At 37.9% G+C, this 23,822-nt stretch overlaps 1 protein-coding gene across 1 annotated transcript in view; it reads left to right on the top strand.

Annotated features, from left to right (window-relative positions):
• SQOR (sulfide quinone oxidoreductase) overlaps positions 1 to 6,841 on the top strand; it is an 87,711-nt gene extending 80,870 nt beyond the window's left edge. Inside the window, exons 6-9 of the mRNA XM_044665067.1 lie at positions 2,022 to 2,205; positions 4,524 to 4,591; positions 4,853 to 5,031; positions 6,203 to 6,841. Of these exons, the coding sequence (XP_044521002.1) occupies positions 2,022 to 2,205; positions 4,524 to 4,591; positions 4,853 to 5,031; positions 6,203 to 6,260 (489 nt within the window). The 3' untranslated portion in view covers positions 6,261 to 6,841. The remainder of the gene's footprint in view (positions 1 to 2,021; positions 2,206 to 4,523; positions 4,592 to 4,852; positions 5,032 to 6,202) is intronic.
• Positions 6,842 to 23,822: the final 16,981 nt, after the last annotated feature.

The raw sequence follows: 23,822 nt of genomic DNA, 5'->3' as shown, positions 1-23,822 counted from the left end.
TGTATCCAATACAGAGAACTGCTTCTTTGTTTCATCAACATGGTTATTAATAATTGCCTCAAAGTACAAGATACTGGTAGTTCTGCTACACCCAACCAAAGTTCTAAGGTGCCCTAAGTATGTTCATATAGGTAATATTTATTGAATAATGGATTTTTCTATCATTTGTGATTTTCAACTTACTCTAAAGAGCTTAGAACATATTGATCATGTCAGCTGATGGTCCTACTGTATCTACTATGTATTAGGCTCTGTGGTAGTCCTTGGGGGATACAAATGCAAAGAACAAAATAATCCCTACTCAAAAAATTAATATTCTAATGGGGGAGGCCAAATGGGCATATTTAATTATACACAGAATAAATATGAAGAAAATAAATACACAGTAGTTACATACAGGGTTGTTTGGGAGGGAATAAGAGAGGGAGGGAACAGGAAAAGTCACATGTAGATGATAAGTTGTTGGTCTATATCTTGAAGGAAGGGGAGGGATTCTGTGAAGAAGAGGTGAGGAAAGGAGTTTGTTCCAGGCCAGTACCATATGTATAGGAATGGGTGAGAACAGAGACAATTTGGCTGGTTTGCAGAGTGTAAGAAAGAGATTAACATCCATTAAATCTGGAAAGATAGATTGAGGCCTGATTGTTAAGCACTTTAAAAGCTAAATAAAGGAAGAGTTTATATTATATTCTGGAGGTAATGGGGGAACCACTGAATCTTCTTGGAGAGAGGAATGGATGGTATATATGGTCAGACCTGTGCGTGGGATTATTGATTTGGCATTGTTTCTTGTTACATAATGTGGAAGTGGAAAATTTGCTACCCCTGAGCTAAATTCCTAGCATCCTTTTAAGTATGTTCTCATTTGACGTACAGGGTGTCAGGAGATAAATTTGGCTGAGACCCCCACCGCAGGGCTCTTTTTTGAGAGCTTAAGCTTTGCTTTGGTTAAGGTGTGGCAGGTGTGGGTCTCTGATGCAAAGAAAATTTGCTACACGATAAGAAACACTTTAAAATGCCTGTTGGAGTGATTTTAAAAAATCTAAGCAGATAGGACATTCCATATAAAAAAAACAATATAAGCAGAATTATTTTATTAAAAAAATACAACTTCTTACCTCCTGTCTTAAAATCAATACTAAGTATCAGTTCTAAGACAGAAGAGTGATAAGGGCTTGCAGTTGGGATTAAATGATTTGCTCAAGGTCCCACAGCTAGGAAGTGTCTGAGGCCAGATTTGAACTGAAGTTCTCCAAACTCCAGGACTGGCTCTTTATTCATAGCACCACCAGCCATTTCAAGCAGGATGATTTTAGAAAAACCTGGGAAGATTTGCATGAACTGATGCAAAGTGAAATTAGCAGAACCAAGAGAACACTGTAGATGTTGTTTTATCCTTGGATGAAGAACCATATTGTTTGATGAACAACTTTGAATGATCTAGTTATTCTTGGCAATACAATGATCCAAGATAATTCCAAAAACCCATAATGAAAAATACCATCTGCTTCTAGAGAAAGAACTGATGGAACCTGAATGCAGACCAAAACACAAATTTCACTTAATTCTTTTTTTTTTTTGTTCAAGATCTCTTCCACAAAATGACTAATATGGGGAAATATTTTACATGATTGCACACATAAAATTTATATCAGATGCTTATCTTCTCAGAGAGCGGGGAAGGAAGGGAGGGAAAGAATTTGGAACTCAAAATTAAAAAGCCAAACAAACAAATATTAAAAATTGTCTTTATGTGTAATTGGGGAAAAAGAAAATGGTATAAAAAAGATATTAAAAAAACAACCACAGTATATAGTATGGCCTGGATAGGGGAGAAACTTGAGGGCAGGAACTGGGTATCATGACAGGAGAGATATAAGTTTCTAGAGCATGAGTTCTACTAATGTGTCCAATATGGGTACAAGCCTAATGAACGTGTCAGGGTAATGGGGCTCCAGAAAGAACCCTAGGTAAAGAGTAAGTGATCATAACTTTATTTTGTCCTCTCTCTTTTTCCCTAGTATGAGATGCTTCATGTCACTCCACCCATGGGGCCACCAGATGTGATCAGGGAAAGTCCTGTTGCAGATGCTGCTGGCTGGGTAGATGTTGACAAAGAAACTCTACAGCACAAGAAATACCCAAATATTTTTGGAATTGGAGACTGTACCAACCTTCCCACATCCAAGACGGCTGCTGCAATAGGTAGGATGAAAAAACTGTTATTGATTTTCCAATTCAAACTTAGGCAAAGATGTTGCTATGATAACGAATGGCAAACATTTGCTATGTTTCTTAATAAACCAGTGGAGCCAAGGCTACCTGGTGAAATAGTAGAGTGCTGGACCTGGAATTGGGAAAACCTGAGTTTAAATCTGGCTGTAGACACTTCTTAGCTGAGTAACCCTGAGCAAGTCATTTAACCTCTGTTTGCCACAAGTTCCTTATCTGTAACTTGGGGATAATAGTGGCACCTACCTCCCAGGGTGTTTGAGGAAATATAAGATAATAATTATAAAATTTTAGCACAGTTCTTTGGCACATAATAAGTACTAAATAAATGTTAACTCTTATTATTATTAGCCATTAGCTCATCGGTTGGTTTTCCTTCCAGTAATGCAGGTTGTGGCCCATTCATACCTGCCCTTCTTGTTCACTTCTTGTCTGTGTCCTCTCTTATATGTTCACCTAAAGGGATTCCCAAAACATACATGAAGCTTAGGACCTTCTTTATGTTTTCTTCACATTGTGTGGATACCAGTCAGGCAACCTATTAGATCTTAAAATTTTTTTGATATAATTTTTTTTCAAATACACATAGAAACAAATTTTGACAATTGTTTTCTGACATTTGCAGTTCAGTTTCTCTCCTTGCCTCCTGCTCCTGCCCCCCCCCCCACCTGGGGTAAATAATCTTATTTAGGTTTATACCAGGGCTTTCATGCAATACATATTTCCATATTCCCCATCCCATGACAGAAGACACATGTCACACAAACAATAAAAACTCATGAAGGAAATAAAGTGAAAGATTCTATCTGTTAATAGTGCCTCCCTATCCCATGTTTGAAAGAGAAATAGACCACTAATATATATATATATATATATTATATATACACACCTCTATCCCACCCTGGCGACTATCCCCCCTATAGATGTTGCCTCCTCCTACTAGAATGTAAGCTCCTTGAGGTCATGGATTGTCTCGCTTTTCTATTTGCATACTTGCACATAATAAATGCTCCCTTCATTTGTATTTTATTTTAATAGTTGTATCTAGAACAGAAATATGACGACACCTAGATGGGTTTATTTCAAAGAAGTAAAACAGATATCCAAGTTTAACATATGTTGGGATCTTCTCCAAAATATTGCTACTGTGATCCACTAAAAGAATGTGGAGTTGGGGTGGAGGGATGAAGCCTGAATCTCTCCTTTTGACTCCTTTTGATTGAAATTGGTAGTATTCCATTACTTTTGCTAAAGTCTTCAATGAAAGTAATAATAACATGATCTCATGGGCAAGTAGGTGGCTCAGAGGTTAGAGTCCCAGCTCTGGAGATGAGAAGTCCTGGGTTCCAATGTGACTTCAGACACTTCCTAGCTGTGTGACTCTGGGCAAGTCATCTATCCCCAATTGTGTAGCCCTTACTGCTCTTTTGTCCTGGAACTGATACTTAGATTGGATTCTAAGTGGGTTCTATGAAAGAAGGAAAGAATTTAAAAAAAAAAAAGGAAGCTAACATGGTTGCATAGGCATGTTAACTCCTCCTTCTGGAAAGAGCAGTTTTATCAATTTCTTAACGAAGAAGAGAGGTTGGGTATGTGCAGGGGTGTTCTGGTAAATGTTTAACCTGGTTCTCTGGGGGAAAATATATTTTAAAGTTTAGGATACATTATTATTTTTATTTTTAAAACCCTTACTTTCTGTCTTAGAATTGGTAAGTGTAAGATTCTAAGATGGAAGGGCACTAAGGGCTAGGCAATTATAGTTAAGTGACTTGCCCAAGGTCACATAGCTAGAAAGTGTCTGAAGTCAGATTTGAGCCCAAGTCCTTCAGACTCCAGGCTTTGTTCTTTTCCAGTATGCTACCTGGCTGCTCCTTACTATACATTTTTAACAATTTTCTTCATCACTTTCCTAAGTCTTGAAAATTAACGAAACACTAAATCAAGCCCTGTTTTTGTAGCACTTATGAATTTCTGATGTATAAATGTTCACCCTGAAAATTACTACTCTCAGGTCTCCTGAGCTAATACAGCTGATTCCAGCATATCCATGTGTGTGTGTGTGTGATCATGAACTTACCTCCTCCAGGAGTTAGTAATTTGGAGAATCAAGAAAGTGAAAGAATAGAAAAGATGAGGTGGCTTGTAGACACGAGAGTGTAAAATAATGTGACGTTGGTGTGGAGGAAATGGTTTCCTGTCCATCAACCTAATTTGTTTACTGTGAAATGAATTTACGAACTGATGAAATAAAATGAATAGTGCTACCCTGACTGTTCATTTTTCTTCTATAGCTGCCCAATCTGGAATACTTGACAAAACAATTTCCAAGATAATGAGGAATGAAAAACCAGTCAATAAGGTACCGTGCTGTTATAAGAGTTACTTAGCTCAAGATACATAAAAATCCTTCTTCCTAGATTACTTGGAGTTGTTAGCCACATTTTTACCATGATCATTTTTCTTTTACACACACACACACACACACACACACACACACACACGCACGCACACACACACACACACACACACACACACACACCTCTTTAAAGGCTTTCAAAGTCCATTCTGTTTGAGAGAAATGGATGATGTGTCATTTTCTTTTCCTGATTCTTTGTTTCAGTATGATGGCTATACATCTTGTCCACTTGTTACGAACTACAACAGAGTGATACTTGCTGAGTTTGACTATAGCGCTCAGCCTCTAGAAACTTTCCCCTTTGATCAGAGTAAAGAACGACTCTCCATGTATGTTATGAAAGCTGATATGATGCCTTTTCTCTATTGGAATGGACTGCTAAAGTAAGTATAGTTTCAATTACATACAAAGTTGGCTCTTAAGAACTTCTTTTGTTATATTTTTGTAATCCAATTGAGTTCAAGAGAAATTCTCCTGGGGAGATGGTCTTCCTTTTCATAAAAATGGGGGAAGTTTACATAGCATTTGCCATATATTACCTCATTTGAACCTCATAATAACCCTGTAAGAAGGAAGTGCTTTGGGTATTATCCCCATTTTACAGATAGGAAACAATCTTAGAGAGGGCAAGGAACTTTCCCAAGATCACACAGCAAGTAAATATCAAAGGTTGCATTTCAGTTCAGGTCTTCCTGACTCTAAGAACATCACTCTATCTGCTAAATTAGGAAAAGTGTCCCAAATCCATCACATTGTCTTTTCTCACTCTTTTAAAAACAACAACAACAACAAAACCTTTAACTTTCATCTTTGAATCAATACTGTGTATTGGTTCCAAGGCAGAAGAGTGGTAAGGGCTAGACAATGGGGATCAAGTGACTTGCCCAAGGTCACACAGCTAGGAAGTGTCTGAAGCTAGTTTGAACCTAGGACCTCCCATCTCTAGGCCTGACTCTCAATCCACTGAGCCACCCAGCTGCCCCCTCCTCACTCTTAAAAAAACAAAAAAAAAACTCTTAAACTTCTGTCTTAGAATCAATACTAACTATTGATTCCAAAGCAAAGAGTGGTAAGGAGTAGGCATTGGAATTAAGTGAATTGCCCGAGGTCATATGGCTGGGAAGTATCTGAGGCCAGATTTAAACCCAGGACCTGCTGTCTCCAGGTCTGGCTTTTTATTCAGTGAGCCTCTTGGCTGCTCCTTTCCTCTCTTTTAACTGAGAGGATATTCTAGCTAAATTACAATATTAGTGATGAAGGCATTTGTTTATCTGGCACTGTAGACCTTTTGGATACTTTTCAACATTACCATATTAGGTAGGGCAGATTGACTGCTTGAGAAGTGAAGAAAAGGAAATTCTAAGAGATAACACAGTAAATTTGTAGCAGGGAATGAATTCAGATCCAAATATCTGATTTTTTACCTTGTGTAGCATTCTACCCATGAGATAATGTCAAATTTCTCCCATTGATCTGTAATTTCATTTTCAGTATCTTGATGGTTTTGTTATTTATTAATCATATATCCTCTCTCTCTCTCTTTTTTTTAAACAGGGGCTACTGGGGGGGCCCAGCCATTTTGCGGAAGGTACTACATTTGGGTAGGATTTAGAGATGAAAGAAGACCTGTGTTCCTGACAAGTCTCTTCCAATACAGGGTTTTTGCCCCCCAAACCACTGCCTCTGACCCAAAGCAGAATGAAGGGCTTAAAGCTTAATCCTTTAAATAACTTGTATCCTCATGACAGCTTTCTTCATCATTTGTCTTTTAAAAAGCCATCTTGCTTTGTCAGATCCTTATTTCATGACACATGTGCACTGGTGTTGATATTGATACCAGAAGCTTATTATCTTGATGGTGGGAAAGAAAAGCCACACCATGATTTCTCCCTATTATAAATATTCAGAACCAGGCTTACATAATTTATTTTAAAAAAGCAAGTTATAGATCTCCAACTTAATCAGAGGTTTTTTTTTTTAGCATTTTTTTAATGGGTTTTAGGTGAGGCTGATTCTTAGATAAATGACTAAAATGCCAAATTGGGACAAGCATTGTTTTCAGACTATGTCTAATCACAAGACTTCTGAAATGGTGAGCATTCCTCTCTCATCCCTTTCAAAGGTGAATGGTAACTTCTAACCCTGTGGACATTTTATTGAAGCACATTAAATGGATTTGGTGTGCTGAGTCTATATATCTTCTTAGAGTCTCTTATTGATTTCTTCCTATCTCTTTGTATGAATAGAAATATGGGTGTGTATATATTCCCCTCCCACACCCTACCCCCATGTATACCCCAGGTACATGTTATCTTTGGGAAAGAAAACCTTAGTTACTGAAGGGACCTGGAAAAGTCTCTTAAAGCTTGAACCAAGTCTTGAAGGAAGCCAAGAATTTAAGAGGCTAAGATGGGGAAGGTATATCTATCTATGTATCTTTTTTTTTTTTTAACTCTTGTACTTCGGTGTATTGTCTCATAGGTGGAATATTGGTAAGGGTGGGCAATGGGGGTCAAGTGACTTGCCCAGGGTCACACAGCTGGGAAGTATCTGAGGTCAGATTTGCACCTAGGACCTCCTGTCTCTAGGCCTGACTCTCACTCCACTGAGCTACCCAGCTGCCCCTCTGTGTATCTTACACGGAGGACAGCTGGTACAAAGATAAATGCTCTAAAGAATTTTTATATATATTCTTTTTTTTTTTTAAACCCTTACCTTCTGTCTTGGAGCCAATACTGTTGGCTCCAAGGCAGAAGAGTGATAAGGGCTAGGCAATGGGATGGGGGTTAAGTGACTTGCCCAGGGTCACACAGCTGGGAAGTGTCTGAGGTCAGATTTGAACCCAAGACCTCCTGTCTCTGGACCTAACTATCCACTGAGACACCAAGATGAATGTTGAAGAGTTTATATTTGATCGTAAAAGTAATAGGGAGTCACTGGGGTTTATCAAGGAAGTGGGGGGCTGTGATGTGGTTTGAACAGTTCTTAAGGAAAATCATTTTGGTTGCTGGGGTGTGTTATAAGTATTTGTTAATTAGGTAAGCAATAAAAGATTATTAGGTATAGGTGGATGAAGAGCTGAGTTTGAGAGACCTGGATTTCTTTAAGTCAGAGTGGAATCTTAAAAGGATTATTGGAAGAGAACTTTTACAAGGAGTCTTGGGAAAGGTATTTGGAATAAGAATTCACTCTTTGAACTGTCCTGAATAAGGAAGGTTGTTCAAGGAGCTTGGTCTGTGAGTTGGAGAAAATCTGGTGAATTTATTGCTTGAAAAACATCCTAGCAGACAAGAGAAGAGTGGTTGCAGTTCCTCTGTTTCACCAGTAGGTGACAGGAGAGAGCAGAAGCTGAGTGGTGGTGTCTGAGAATTCTGACAACCTCTTACATCTAAGCTGAAGGAAGAAATCCAGTTTTAATCTATTACTATTTATAAAATTATATTTAGTCTTAGGATAGAGAGTGAGCTAATTGGGGAATTTAGTAAGACAATGTAGATTAAGGAGGATTACCTTTGGTAATCAAGAAGCAGCCTTTTGTGAGGCAGATTTTTTTGGGAAATATAGATTAGATCTTATTAGTGTTAGGGAATATTTTACTACAAGTATTTTCCTACTTTCTTTTCCTTTCCCTTTTATTACCATTTAAAAAGTTATAATAGAGTTTTATATAACTAGTATGAGCAAGATTTTTTCTTCAACTGCTTAGAACATCCATCTTTTTCTAACTGCCAACCCAGGATTGCATCAACTCAAGAGCCTTCCCATATCATTAACAACAGTTGATAAATAAAATACAAATAAATAAGGTTTGATATACCTTAAAATAGGTGGTGCTGGATGGATTGTAGTTGGGGGATATCGGGGGCAGGAAGACCATTTAGTAGGAGATTTTTGTAATAATCCAGATAAGTGGTAATAAGTACCTGATAGCGCTGTAATTGAATGAAAAAAAGAATATGAATTCAAGAGTTATTTGGAAATAGAAACGACAAGATTTGACAACTGACTGAATTTTGTGGGGGTGAGAATAAGGAGTCCAGGTTGACACCAATGTTGTGAACCTAGGGAACTAGAAGAATGGTGGAGCCCTTGATAGGAATTAGGAACTTTGGAAACAAATGAGTTTTAAGGGAAGTGATAATTTCTTTTTTGGATATGCTGTCCTTAAATTGCCTAAGGGATATCCAGCTTGAAATGTCCAATAGGAAGTTGATAATGGACTGTAGGTGAGGAGAGAGACTAGGGCTAAATATTTACAGCTGATAGTCATCTCTAAAGAGATAGTATGTGTGATACAACCAATATTTTTCAGCATCTACCCCACAACATGGGTTAAATTTACTTCTCTTTTTTTTGAAACAGGAATTAGTTTTCTCTAAAAGGAGGAAAAAGCAGTATTTGGACCTGGTTGGCCCCTGTTTCTGTGATGCAGCTTCCTGGTTATTTATGGGTGTAAAAAGTCCTAGTCACTTGATATCTGAGCTTTTTAGACTTGTTAGATGCCTGAGATCACAAGAGTATTCATGTCTTGTCTTGATGACCTACTGACCAAATATTTTCCATTAGGAGGAGATAGGTAGGCTATGTGTGCCAAAGTTGAAGATGAGTCCTACTGAATCCTTGTTGCATATATTTGTGATAAAGTAAATGTGGGGGGCAGCTGGGTAGCTCAGTGGATTGAGAACCAGGCCTAGAGACGGAAGGTCCTAGGTTCAAATCTGGCCTCAGACATTTCCCAGCTGTGTGACCCTGGGCAAGTCACTTGACCCCCGTTGCCTACCCTTACCACTCTTCTGCCTTGGAGCCAATTCACAGTATTGATTCCAAGACAGAAGGTAGTTAAAAAAACTAATAAATAAAGTGAATGCATGTGCATCTGTGCATGTGTGTATGCATATGTGTTTGCATGTGTATTAGGGAAGCTAAGGGCACTGTGGATAGAGCACTGGGTTTTGAATCAGGAAGACTTCCCTTCATGAGTTCAAATGCAGCCTCAGATACTTACTAGCTGTGTGACCTTAGGCAAGCCATTTAAATAACCTCGTTTGCCTCAGCTAGACATCTATAGAATGAGCTGGAGAAGGAAATGGCAAGCCACTCAGATATCTTTGCTGAAAAAATCCCAAGTAGGATCACAGAGTCAGACAAGTCTGAATGACAACAAAACCCTTTTTTTAATTGTTTAGTGTCTTATGAATGTCTCATTTCACCCCCAAACTGAACCTGATTTAAGAGACTACTGGCCATTATCCCTGCCTCTTACAGATAATTAAACCTATGGAGGCTGATGAGGTCACCAAGTAAGAAAGTGTTGACAGAAAAGAGAAGGGGACCCAGGACAGAACAATGGAGTATAGCCATAGAGAGAATGCAAGGATAATCTTATAAATTAAAAAGACTATGCAAAGAAGAAGAAAATTAGAAAAGCAGGAGACAGCAATATGACAACAAAGAAACCCAGATCAGAGAGAATATCCAGGAGGAAAGGCTACTTAGTAATGTCAAATGCCATAGAGAAATAGAGAAAGATGAAGATTGAGAAAAGTCCATTAGATTTGACCATTAAGAGATCATGAGAAATTTCAGTTTGGTACTGAAATCTGAGACCACATTGCAGAGGGTTCAAAACATTGGGAGAAGAGAGAAAGTGGAAGAAATGTGTGTTAGCTGCTATTTTAAGAAGTTCAATTGATAAAAAGGGGGAAAGTTATAAATGATAGGTAACAGGGATGATAAGGTCTACTGAAGATTTTTTTAAGGATGGAGGAGGCTTTGATAAATTTTTAGATAGTAGGGAAGGAACCAGTAGGTACTGAGAAAATTGAGAGAACTTGATCTGGGATCTATTCTGTGCCTGGAGTATTATGTTAAAGTAGTAAGTTTGGTTCCAATTATATGTGTCCATATGTGCACATTTTTCTTTATAGGTGCCTACATATATTTCTGTGTAGGAGAATGGATAAGGGTCTGGCTTGGAGTCCAGTAGTGGATCTTGCTTAAAATCCTGCCTTTGATCCATAACCAGCTGTGTAACGAGTTACTTAGCCTCTCAGTTCCCTGAGGACATCTAAGACTACTGTATAAGTCATATATAACACCTAATGAATTGTTCATCTGTTAGATGGAAAGAGTTTCCACTTGGGGAGCCCCCTAGATTGATTACATCAGTAAGCAAGATTACATTACACTAGCAAAGAAATATGTAATAAAGTTGCTTGCCTCTGAGGAGAAAGGGGAGGGAGTAAGCACTTATATCACACCTTCTCTGTGCCAGGCACTATGCTAAGTATCTTACAAATATCTCATTTAAGGAGGCAGCTGGGTGGCTCAGTGGGTTGAGAGCCAGGCCTAGAGATGGAAGGTCCTGGGTTCAAGCCCAGCCTCAGACATTTTTAAGCTGTGTGACCCTGGGCAAGTCACTTAACCTCCATTGCCTAGCCCTTACCATTCTTCTGCCTTGGAACCAATACACAGTATTGATTCTAAGATGGAAGTTAATGGTTTAAAACAAAACAAAACAATATATATATATATATAATGTGAACCTCATAACAGTCTTGTGAGGTAGCTGCTGGCTATTATCCTAATTTTACAGTTGATGAAATGAAGTCAATGCCTTGTCCAGGGCCACATGGCTAGCAAGCACCTGAACCTGGATTTGGATTTAGGTCTTCCTGGCTTCAGGCCCAGTGTTCTCTCCACTGTGCCACCTAGTTGCCTCTGAAGGATTTTATTTCTCTTTCTGGACATTTTTCATTATCCGTTTGCATCTCCACCAAAAAATTGAGACAAGGAATGAATAATAATTATATTTGTACTGATCAGTTTTATTGCTTGCTCTAGACATTCTGGGAAAAGTTGAATAATTAAGTATGACACTAAGATTTAGGGATTAAATGTAGACTAGCTCAGCTGTCTTTTCTAGACACTCCTATCCATCAAAATGTTTGGGAACATCAAAAGCAAGTAGAAAGGGAAATGGGAAGAACAAGAATGAATTCAATGAGGCTGTAGGATATCGTTGACAATGAATATGGGGGGGAATCTCATGGAGGACATGTATGATTGGGAAAGAAGATAGGTCAGTCATGAGAGAGAAACTAAGGCTCATTTACTTAAATAAGGCAATATATTTTTTGAGCAACCACTATTTGCAAGGCACTTTGGGGAATATAAAAATAAGACAGAATCACCATCTTGTGGTGTTAACATGTTGGAGAAATAAGAAATGGATATGAATACTCATAATATAATGGTCGGATAGGTGGTGCAGTGGATAGAATGTGGGGCCTGGAGTCAGGAAGATCTGAGTTCAGATGTGACCTCAAATACTGTGTGACCCTGAGCAAGTCACTTAACCCTGTTTTCCTCAGTTTCCTCATCTATAAAATAAGCTAGAGAAGGAAATGGCAAATCACTCCAGTATCTTTGCCAAGAAAAGCCCCAAAAAGTCAGACACATGTGAAATAACTGAACACATTTATCGAAGGTGAAGGTACAAAAGATAGGTACAAAGAATTCTTTTAGTTTAGGAGATGGAGACCTTGTTTTATTGCCAAGAAGCAAATAAGGCTTTAATGGAGAATTTGGCATTTCAGATATACTTTGAAGGGTAGTTAGGAATTAGATAGGCAGTGAGAGGAGAGAAGGGTCTTCCACATAGGAGGAATAGAGTAGAATATGATAAGTTTAGGCCACGATGACATTATTAAGTTTTGATTTGGTATTCCGATTTCAGCCCTCTTGACTTCAGAGCTCTTTCTACCAGATCATTCCATAGTCATGAATTTACAGTACAAATGTTGGCACTAGGAAATTGCTGACTGTTTTATATTCTAGGAAGTCTGTTGCAGATTTAGTTAGAGAAACATGTGTTTATTGAGAAGATGACTTCCATTCATCTGTGAGTTATGGAAGCTCAAAAAAATGTTCACTTCAGTAAAGGGAAATTTGAAATCTTATGGATGAATGAATGAATGGAAAAATCATTTATTAAGCACTTTACTATGGGCAACGAACTGTGCTGAGTTCTTCAGACACAAATACAAAAGGCAGTCCCTGTTATCAAGGAACTCTGTATAATACAGGGAGACAATACAGGTAAGGGTTCAGCTATAAATGAGGCACCACAGAAAAGTTGATAGTCTTTAGTGTTAATTCCATTAACAAAACTACTTGTTTTTTTTTTTAAACCCTTACCTTCCACCCTAGAGTCAATACTATGTATTGGTTCCAAGGCAGAAGAGTGGTAAGGGCTAGGCAATGAGTGCCTAGGAAGTGCCTGAGTCTGGATTTGAACCCAGGACCTCCTATATCTAGGTCTGGTTCTCAATCCACTGAGATACCCAGCTGCCCCTATTTGAGCTTCTGATACTGAATTATTTGATAATACTGAATACATTAGCATAGAAAATGTACTTTCATTTTTATTTTATCTTCAATAACTATATGGAGGTAGAAAATGTAGCACCTAGAAAGACAGTTGCCAAGTCACCTATCTACAAAGGTTACTTCTCTGGATAGTGTAAAAATAAAATAGGCGAGCATCCAAATAAGGACAAAGAACTAGAAAAAAAAGGTTCCAAATTGTTTCCCAGATACTTTTGATAGATGTTATCAAAGTATCTTCAGTGGTAAGTGAAGTGAAGCTCAAAGATGAACTTCCCTTCGGGGCTGGGTGCAAGAAATGCTAGAGACTCTTGTTTATGAAAAATAAACTATTTAAATATATATAAAGAAAAGGGATTTCTAATTCTAAGGGATTCTAACTCCACCCAAATAAACTCCCTGGTTCTGCAAGGAACCGCTTCTCCTGTGGTTCAGGAGCTACACTAATCCTCCCTGATCTAACTAACCAAACTTATACTATTCTAAATAAACCTAACCACTCTAACTCTTAACTTTGCCTTAAGTTATAAAGATAACCAAGGCTAGCTGGTTGAGTCTCCACAAGAATCAAGTTAGGACTCTGAGTCTTAACAGACTCAGAGTCCAAACCCAAAACCAGGTTTTGTTTGGTCTTTTCAGAGTTTAACCAATCTATAGACAGTAACAGATAAATGAATAGTGTTTCCCAAGTTGGAAAAGAAAACACTCCCTCCTTCAAGTCTTTCACCCAGAGAGAGTTAGAGAGAGGCAAAGATGTTACCTTTTCTATCCCTGAGAGGGAAAGCAGCTGTGCATGGTTCTGTCGACTGCCAGAAGCCACTCCTGGAATCCCACACTCAGAGTGTGTAACTGTCAAAGAAATAAGGGTTATAACTGACAACAGTTGAAATTAACACTCTCTTGGCTCTATTTGAAACTCCAATTCTTCCTCAAGCCAGCTTCTCTACTTTTTATCTTTAAACTAATAAAACAATATTTATTTTCCCCCCCTTTGAGCATATAGAGAGATGAAAGATCTCTCCCGTATGCTTGCTATTCTATGTAATTCTAAAGCTATATGTAATCTTATTATTATATTTCTTTAAAAAATAGTCTTAATCATATGCTTATCTTATTCTATTCTTATTACTACACTTATCTATGCTAATCTGTACTAGGGATATAAACTAAAGAAAAGAAAATTTCAGAGAAAACAAATAATCAATGAAAACATAGTTGCGCAAGTGCAAAACATACAATTATAGAAATTCAAAATGTAAAATGCAAACTTTTGAAAAACATTTGAAACAATAAAATACAGTTTCAAAAACCAATTTAACTTATGTTTTGTAATAACTAAAGTCTAAAATAATAACTATGCAAAACTCATGCAAACTGCATTTTACAAATCCTATTTGAACAATTTGAATGAAACTCTTTAATGTGCTAAGACCTTATCCTATTGCTAATACAGAAAACCAAAATTAACTACATTAAAACTCAAAATCAACTTACTATACTAATAAAATCAAAATTTGTAACAATTTAACTATATACGCATCTATAGAAGTATACAGATATATACAATTTCTACACCTGTGTATATGTTATGTATAAAGTATTTACATGTTGCAGGAAGAAAACAAACTTTTCCCCTTAAGATAGTCTAGGAAAATCTTAAAGATTTTCTTTTGAAAGATATGTATGTTTTTTTGATGTTATTTCTTAGGAACATATAAATTGTTCCTATGAGATAAGATCTTATTAATTTAATGTGTACAATTATTATCTTACCAAGGTGATTTATCTATATTAATTAATTTCTATAAATATTCATCACTTGGTTATGTTCTTGTAGAGTTTGTAAGAAACGTGTCCTATATGTGTATGTTATTTTGTAGTGAATACTTACTAAATCTTTAAAGTCACCTCCTCTGCTATTGTCTTCTGTCTCCATGTTGTTACTATGTAGTGTTTGTTTGCAACTATAGTGAAAGTGTGTAATGTTAGAAAGGCGCAAAAATCTTACAGTTCATGTCCATAATCAGACTGTGTTCCTCTTCTTTGTGATAATTTTTTTTTGCAATGTCTTTGTAACAGTTCAATCATCCTTTCAGGTGTTATCTTCTCTGTTTCTTCTATGTTGTTTTCTCCTTTGTCTCAATCTTGCTCTTTGTCTCTAAGTTAGTCTTCTTCTTAAATCATTTCTTCTTCTGATATCTTTTTGACTGCAGCCATGTTGTCTGATGAAATTTCTTCTGCTGCTTTTGCTTTTTTTCACATGCAAGCAATGTAGCCAGGATTCTTTCTCTAATACACAAATAGATGAAGGTGTGGTCAAAATAACTTTAAAAGGTCCAACCCATAAAGGTGTTGCACTAGTTCTATTAAAGTTTTTGTTGTAAACTCAATCTCCAGGTTTTATTTTATGGAGTGTATAATCTAATGGATCCCCTTGAGTTAAAATTCCTATTTCTTGTAATTCTCTAACCTTCTTTTATAATTCTGTGATATATTCAGCAAGTGCAAGATCTTCAAGCATAGATCTATAAGCTGTCTTAAAACTTTTTGCCTGCAATGGTGAATGTCCAAATAACATTTTATGTTGAGATATGCACGTATCCTGTTGGTCTAGATAGAATAGTGCTAGAGGTAAAATCTCCGGCCACTTCAGATGAGTTTCCATGCATAATTTCCCAACCATACTTTTGATTTCTCTGTTTATTCTCTCCACTTGCTCAGAACTTTCTGTGTGATATGGGACATGAAATTTTGGCAGGATACCCAGATTCTCATAAACTTGTTTTAGAACCGAATCTGTAAAATGGCTCTTTTTGTCAGAATCTACTCTCAGTGGTATACCAAATCTTGGAATGATCTCTTTCAACAAGATTTTGGCTACAAAGCTTGATGTATTTTTAAAAAAAATTTTTTAAACCCTTAACTTCTGTGTATTGTCTCATAGGTGGAAGAGTGGTAAGGGTGGGCAATGGGGGTCAAGTGACCTGCCCAGGGTCACACAGCTGGGAAGTGTCTGAGGCCGGATTTGAACCTAGGACCTCCCGTCTCTAGGCCTGACTCTCAATCCACTGAGCTATCCAGCTTCCCCAGCTTGATGTATTTTTACTAGATGGAAAAGCTTCTGACCATCTAGTTAGTTGGTCCCCTATTACTAGACAAAATTTAAAACTTCCTGATTTGGGCATGTTGATATAATCTATTCGTAAATGTTCAAATGGTGTATGAGCTAGTGGATGACCACCAAAAGCTTTCTGTTTAAATATGCTTTGGTTATATTGTGCACACACAGAGCAAGCTGATCAGGTTTTATTTGCCACAGTGCTAATTCCTGGAGCTATCCAAGTTCTTTTGACAGTATCAATTAATGCTTATGTCCCAAAATGACCCTTTTTGTGTATTGCTTGGCAGATAAAAGAGTAAAATGCTTTTGGAAGAATTGGTTTTCCCACTTATGCTATCTAAATCCCATTTTCTTTCTAGCTTCAAAATTTTGCTTCCACTTCTGAACCTCTTTGTCATCATATGCTTTTTCTAGATCTGTGGTATCTATCACAGAGAGATTCATAATGGAAGCTGGATCATTTTGGCAGCATATCGTACAGCCATATCCGCCCTATGATTTCCTCTGACAACTAAGTCTTGTCCTAAAGAATGCCCTTTTCATTGAATCACTGCCAACTCCTTTGGTAGTTGGAGAGATGATAGTAATTCTTGAATTATTTCTGCATGAGAGATTCTTTTCCCACTAGATGTTAAAAATCCTCTCTGAAGCCAGAAAATATAGCACCTAGAAAGACAGTTGCCAAGTCACCTATCTACAAGGGTTACTTCCCTGGATAGTAGCTGGAGGGTCAGTCTAGAAGCAGGGCTGGTGGTATTTTAAAAAGAGAAATTGCTATTCCTTTGTAAAATTGGACTTACCTACCCTATAGTGACAAAGTGGTCAGCAGTTGGTAAAAGTGGTGGCAGATATGGCAGCACTCTTTAAAGGCAATTGCTTCTCTAGTTGATGGTGTATGTGTGTGGGGGGCATTGAGAATGGGTGAAGAGCAGGTGGTCTGGGAATGCTGCTATTCCCAGAGCTCTCAAACCCTTACCACTAATTTAGAGTTGGTCAAGGCCCTTAGTTTATAAAAGAGGAAGACCAAAGAGGCATAGCAATCTTCCTTTGGGAATTGGAAGCACACAGCAAGATAAAGGGAGGTGAAAACAAACCCATTTTTCTCCTTAATCCAGTGATAGTCATGCTTTTTAATCTATGCCTCAGATAAGGATGGGGTCACTCTGACCACCCTAGTGGATTCCTCTTTTCAGCTAAGGGGTAAATTGAAGAAAGTAAAACATTTTTGACAGGAGGAAGAATTTTTAATTGAGCAAGGAGGAAATAGCAATTTTTCTTGTAACCAAAGATTTCCTGTTTGTCATTCAGAGATATCAGTAATCCCTCTGAGGGCACAGCATGACTCACTTCTCCCCTGGGAGAGAGATGAAAGATCTTAGAGGTAATTGAGAAAAGCTAACAAGTACTTTATTGAATGTTGATTTTTTTAAAAAGGGCCCTGACTGCTATAGCATAGGATTCAGTTACCAATAAAATCCCAAATTGTTTTATAACATATAATGTGTGACCCTATAAAGTTCTTGTTATTGTATATCTCAATTACAACAAAGGGCCACTTCCCAGAAATAATATTGGTCAGAGGTAAGAAGTTATCATATTGTAAATATAGGAAAACTGACATTGGAAGATGTTTATTTTCATCATCCCCAGCCCCTCCTTTCTGCACTCATTTCTTTCTAAAGTGATAATTTATTATCAGCTCCCATGAGTTGAGTTGGTTCAAGCTGGCTCCAGCTTACCTCTGACCTCTGGGGAGGGACTCTTGGCACTAGATGAATTCAGAGATCCCTTCCATTGATAACATTTTGGGAGGGAGAATTTGTTCTATGTGTTTGAGAGAACCATGAGTAATGGGCAGAAATTTCACAGATCTTAAAATTATTTAGGCCTGCCTGGTGACAGAAAAATAATTAAGTCTATCACAAATTAAATGTGATGCCTTGGGATGTAATGGTTTTCCTCTCTCTGGAGGTCTTGGAGCAAAGACAAGATGATCCCTGGTCCTCGTCAACAAATATTAAGCATCAATGTGCTAAGTGCTGGGGGTACAAAAAGACAAAAGACAATTCTCGTGCTTGGTGAATATATTGTAGAGTCCATGTTCTTCTGAGTATAGGTTGGATTAGATGGCCATGAAAGTTCTTTTTGAAGAATTTCCTAAAAGGCCTAAAGGAAATTAGGCGGTAGATTGAAAAATACATTCTTCTTCAGGTTGCCATTGATGCTCACTGTTGTCATGAAATGGTATCATTACATTTGTAATTTCCAAAGCTTCTGGTACTTATGGGGATAGCATAGACCTGAGAAAAGGTGATCAATAGCACCACTCACTTCTGTACCAGTTACTGGTCTCTACAATTCTGAAACCTCAGCAATCTGTTCCAGTGACCAGGGCCTGAGAAAATCAACTTATAAATCAATTTCATTCAAGTTTAGAAAATGCAACCAGGCATCAATTTGCCAATTCAAAATGGCATCTATAGCTATAAAGAGGAATTTTTGTGCCTTGGGCAAATTAAGCTGAATGATGGTGGTGGGAGCAGAGCAGAAGACAATCTATTTTGTTGGAGTGTAGTCATATTGGCAGGGGTCTCATCCCCTATAGAGTTTATCTTTTCTCTTCTCTGTCCCTTCAAACTCATCTCAGACTTGAATGCCTTTAGAGAGGGGCGCAATTGGAATGTGCCCTTGTTGGATGTTTTCTTGAGATTGAGTAAGAGAGCAAGGGCAATCACTGTTTAATGCCAGCCAGCAGAGGGCTGATTGGCATGCTTTGGAGACTGCTACAGGAAGGAAGTACACCCCCTTAGATATTGGCACACTGGGGTAAAGTGCCACTCATTCAGCTCTAATTATGACTTTAGATAAATCTCTCACAAAGACTAGGCAATTCTTATCCCTTGACCAGGGTGCCCACTTTCCATTATATAGATGCTTGGAAATGGTCTAGATACCTAATCAATAATCAGAAATTTGCTTGGTGAGAGCAAAAAGATTTGGACTTCTTAAAAGACATTGGATCTAGACATTGTACCATAGGAAAGGTTTGAATATCACCTGCCTCCTTCCCCTCTCCATTAGCCCCTAAATTAGAATATGAACACAAGCCTTATTAAAAGGTGTGGTGAAAAGAGAGCTGGCTGTATTTAATATCAGAGGACCTGAGTGGTCTTTCCATTACATCATTTTTCCTTCTTATTCCTCTCTGGAAGTACTCCAGATAGCCAACATCCTTCCTAAAATGACACATCCAGGACCAAATACAATATTACAGACATGTTCTAATCAGGACTGTTTTTGTATGTGTGTGGTTGTGCATGTGCACATATGTGTGCATTTGATGAGCTGAATATTCCTAATAAATACATTTTATTTTACTACATCCATCCCTTTGTTCTAAATTGTTGAAATCTTGAGATCCCATTTTTCTCATTCGGTATGCTGTCTATTATTTCTAGCTTTAAAATAAACATTTAAAACAGAACTGGGTCAAGAACAGCACCCTGTGGAACTCCACTAGAGACTTCAATTCATGTTGCTATTAATTCATTAAATTTTCTGCGTAGCTATCAGAAATTCTAGTGTGATGAAGATTGGAGAAGATGAAGGAAGAGCTGAATGGAGCAAAAAAGATGAGAGAACAAGTGGAAGTAAAGGATATGAAGAAACGGATGGCTTTAAGGGGCAGTTAGGTGATGGCATAATGGATAGATCACCAGATCCTGAGTAGGGCTGAGGTGGGTTCAAACTAGCCTCAGATATTATCTAGTCATGTGACCCTGAGTAAGTTATTTAACCCCAATTGCCTACCCACTTCTGTATCAGTGTTGTTACTAGGTCATAAAGTAAGGGTTAAAATCTTTTTAAAAGAAATGGAAGAAACTATAAATGATAAAAAAAATAGAGAAGAGTAGTGTAAGGGTTAAAATTAATGATTGGATAATGATTATATGAAATTATGTGATCACCAGTATTTATTATATCAGAGTCAGAAATTTATTTACAAATATTAACAAATAGAGAGGGAACGATAAAGAAGTTATCAACCTAAATGTTTTGCTCCAGGTCTGCTTAATATAAGCAGAGATCAATTAACTCTCAACCAGGAAGGCTGGTAGTGAGTAACCACATGGCTTCCTCCAAGATGGAAGCTGGTTTCTCCAGAAGCTAGGGAAAGGGGTCAGCCTTTTACTCACCCAAAGAAGTAATCCAAGAGTCAGAATCCAAGTAGAAGCTGAGCTCCAAGCCCATGATCCAAGCCATAGTCTCAGCAAAGATCCCTCGAAGATTCCAGAAGACAATCTCTTCAGACTATGTTCTCAAAGACAATCTGCTCTGAAGTAATTTGGGGCTTACTTTTTATGGTGACTTCTTGTCCCTTCCTCTCTTCATAGGGGTCAATACAGTTTCAAAATTGTCTAGCACTGCCCAGGAGGCATCTGTAGGATGGACTTCTCACCTTCTGAAGGTTAAATAGTCACCAAAAAGATTCACAGATTCTGGCTGATTGAATTTCTAAGGGTGTGAATTCTCTAAGTACCTTGCTAGCTTCTCACCTAGTACTAAGTAGGATGTTTAATCTTTTGTTGATTCAATTCAAAAGTAGACAAGGGGGGAGTTAGTTAATCCTGTCTTCAGTCTAGTGAGGTACTAAGTAGGGGTTCTTAGGTTAGTGTTAACTCAGGATAGACAATAGAGTAAATAATTCTCTTTCACAGTAGGCAGGTAGAGATGATTTTTTTGTGGGGTGTGTGATAATAAAGAAATAAATTTTCTTATTCCTCAGTACTAGATGACAGTGAGCTGGAATTCCAACAGCTTTGTGCCTTCTTAAAAGATTGTTGTGGGGAAATGGTTTTTAGGGAGGGGACATTTGATTTACAATTAAATTAATCCGTTGGTCAACAAGCATTTATTAAGTACCTACTTACTATGTACCAGGCACTGTGTTCAACCTTGGGGTTACAAAGAAAGACCCAAAACAGTAACAGCTCTCAAGGAGGTTAGTCAGGTTAGTCTAATGGAGGAGACAACAGGCTGAACTCAATAAACATTATGTGGTATTGTGCTAAGGATATAAGAAGAGGCAAAAGAGAGAAACTTTGCCTTTAAGAAATTCATAATCAAATGGAGGAGATAATGAAAAGACAAATGATGTATAAATAAGCTATATACAGGATAAATAGGAAATAATCAAGAAAGTGAAAGGCAGTGAGGTGGCATGGTGAATAGAGTGCTGGACCTAGCATGAGTTCAAATGTGGTCTCAGATACTTCCTATCTATGGGACTCTGGGCAAGCTACTTAACACTGTTTGCCTCAGTTTCCTTACCTGTAAAATAAGCTAGAGAAGGAAATGGCAAACCACTCCACTCTCTTTGCCAAGAAAACCCCAGATGAGGTCATAAAGAGTCACACACAAATGAAACTGAACAACAACAAAGCACTAGGATTAAGAGGGTTTAGGGAAAAGCTTCCTATAGATGGTGAGATTTTGGTTCAGACTTGGAATCCAGAGATGTCAGGAGACTGAAATGAGGATGTAGAGAATTTCAGGTATGGGGAATATCACATTTCAGGTATGGCGACATCACTCATCTGAGAGTCAAGACTCCCAGTGTTAGTTCTAATCGTTCTACTTATTAGTGTCGATCTTAAAACCAAACAAGCATCCAGTTTTGCAGCAAAGCTATTTTCATTGAGAGAACTCAAAAAATTTGTGGGTGTGGGTATGGGGTAGAGGTGTGGGTGTGTGGGTGTGGGAGGAGGTTGGATAGACCCAAGGTCCTCCCAAGAGACAGGAGGAGGGTACAAGTCTATATGGTGTTTTAAGGCAAAGGGGAGGGATAGTTTCTGATTGTGCAACATGGAAAAACTTCTGCCCGATAAAAGAGACATACTGCCAATCTTTAAGATTACACCAGCATCCAACTTTGATAAGATAGATGAAAATGTGGGTACTGTTCAGGGCACTCTGACCTTTTGGACCAGAACATTGCCAAATCATCACATTCCATAATCTTGATGTTTTAAAGCAATTATAAGCATCACGAAAGCCATTGGAATCATGTTAACCCTTAACAATAACTTTGTGACTTTGGTTTGAAAGTCAATGTAGTATAGTGGATAGAGAGCTGGCCTTGAAGAACTGGGTTCAAGTCTTGTCTCTCTCATGCAGGGGTCAGCAACCTTTTTGGTCGTGAGAGCCATAAACGCCACATTTTTAAAAATGTAATTTCGTGAGAGCCGTACAGTGCTCACAGTGTGCTCCTGTAACAGCACCTGAAAAAAAATGGACTTTATGGCTCCTGCAGAAAGAGCCATATCTGGCCCTCAAAAAGAGCCAAATATGGCTCGAGAGCCATACGTTGCCGACTCCTGCTCTCATGCATACTGGCTGAAAGACCCTGGGCAAGACACAACCTCTCCAATCCAGGCACCTATTTAAGACTATAGAAGCTGTAGCAGTATGTCCAAAGAGGAGCCCTAAAATGGATATGTCTTAGCTATCTATATCAGTTAGAGTCACAACAAGTTTATCAGAACAGGAGAATAGGGAAAAACAACAAACAACCCAACCAAATCATTGTGGGTTGGGCTGGCTTGTTTGACTTTTCCTTCTGAGAAAGGAAGATGTGCAGGAAATATGGAGAGTGACCCTACTCTATTGCCTTAACTTCCAGTAAGTACTTCAGGGAAATAGCCAAGCAGATTTTATGGCTGGAGAGAGCAAAGGGCCAAACCTAAAGAGAAAGGAAATTCCAGGAGAATGAATGAATGAATGTTCAAAATCAATCAAAATAAGAAATATCAGAATCTAGCTATTTTTTGTGGTGAGGCTTCCTTATTCAAGCAATCAGGGATTCATATTTATTTGTTTATTTTCTTAACAATTTTTTTATTTAAAAATTTTTCCATGGTTACATGATTCATGTTGTCTCCCTCTCCTCTTCCCTTCCCCCTTCTGAAGTTGACAAGCAATTCTACTGGGTTATACATGCACTAAGGGATTAATATTTATGAAACATGAATTCCAGTTTAACAACTTATATCACCTTTAGTAGCATTACTCTATTCCCATGATTTCTTCAATAAAAAAAAAAATGACCCAAGGGCAGCTGGGTAGCTCAGTGGATTGAGCACCAGGCCCAGAGATGGGAGGTCCTAAGGTCAAATGTGGCCTCAGACACTTCCCAGCTGTGTGACCCTGGGCAAGTCACTTAATCCCCCATTGCCTAGCCCTTACCACTCTTCTGTCTTAGAACCAATACACAGTATTGATTCTAAGATGGAAGGTAAGGGTTTAAAAAAAAGGTAGAAAAAGTGTTTTTTAGGGGCATTGGAATTGAGTTGCAATCCTTTTTTTTTACATTAATTTTAATTTTCTCAATTACATGTAAAAAATTTTAATGTTTTTTTTTAAACCCTTACCTTTGATCTTAGAAGCAATATTAAGTATTGATTCCAAAGTGGGCACTACTGCCCCCTGGTGGGTGCTGCAGTGATCCAGGAGAGCAGTGATGGCCACAGTTGCTATTAAAATTTAATTTCTATTAAATTAATTTCTATTAAAAATTAATTGGTAATAAAATTAATTTCTAGGGGGCTAAGTAATATTTTTTTCTGGAAAGGGGGTGGTAGGCCCAAAAAGTTTGGGAACCACTGG

Source organism: Gracilinanus agilis, chromosome 2 (assembly GCF_016433145.1).
Source record: "Gracilinanus agilis isolate LMUSP501 chromosome 2, AgileGrace, whole genome shotgun sequence".
In the NCBI taxonomy this organism is placed as follows: domain Eukaryota; kingdom Metazoa; phylum Chordata; class Mammalia; order Didelphimorphia; family Didelphidae; genus Gracilinanus; species Gracilinanus agilis.
This window is presented reverse-complemented; position numbering and strand designations above follow the sequence as displayed.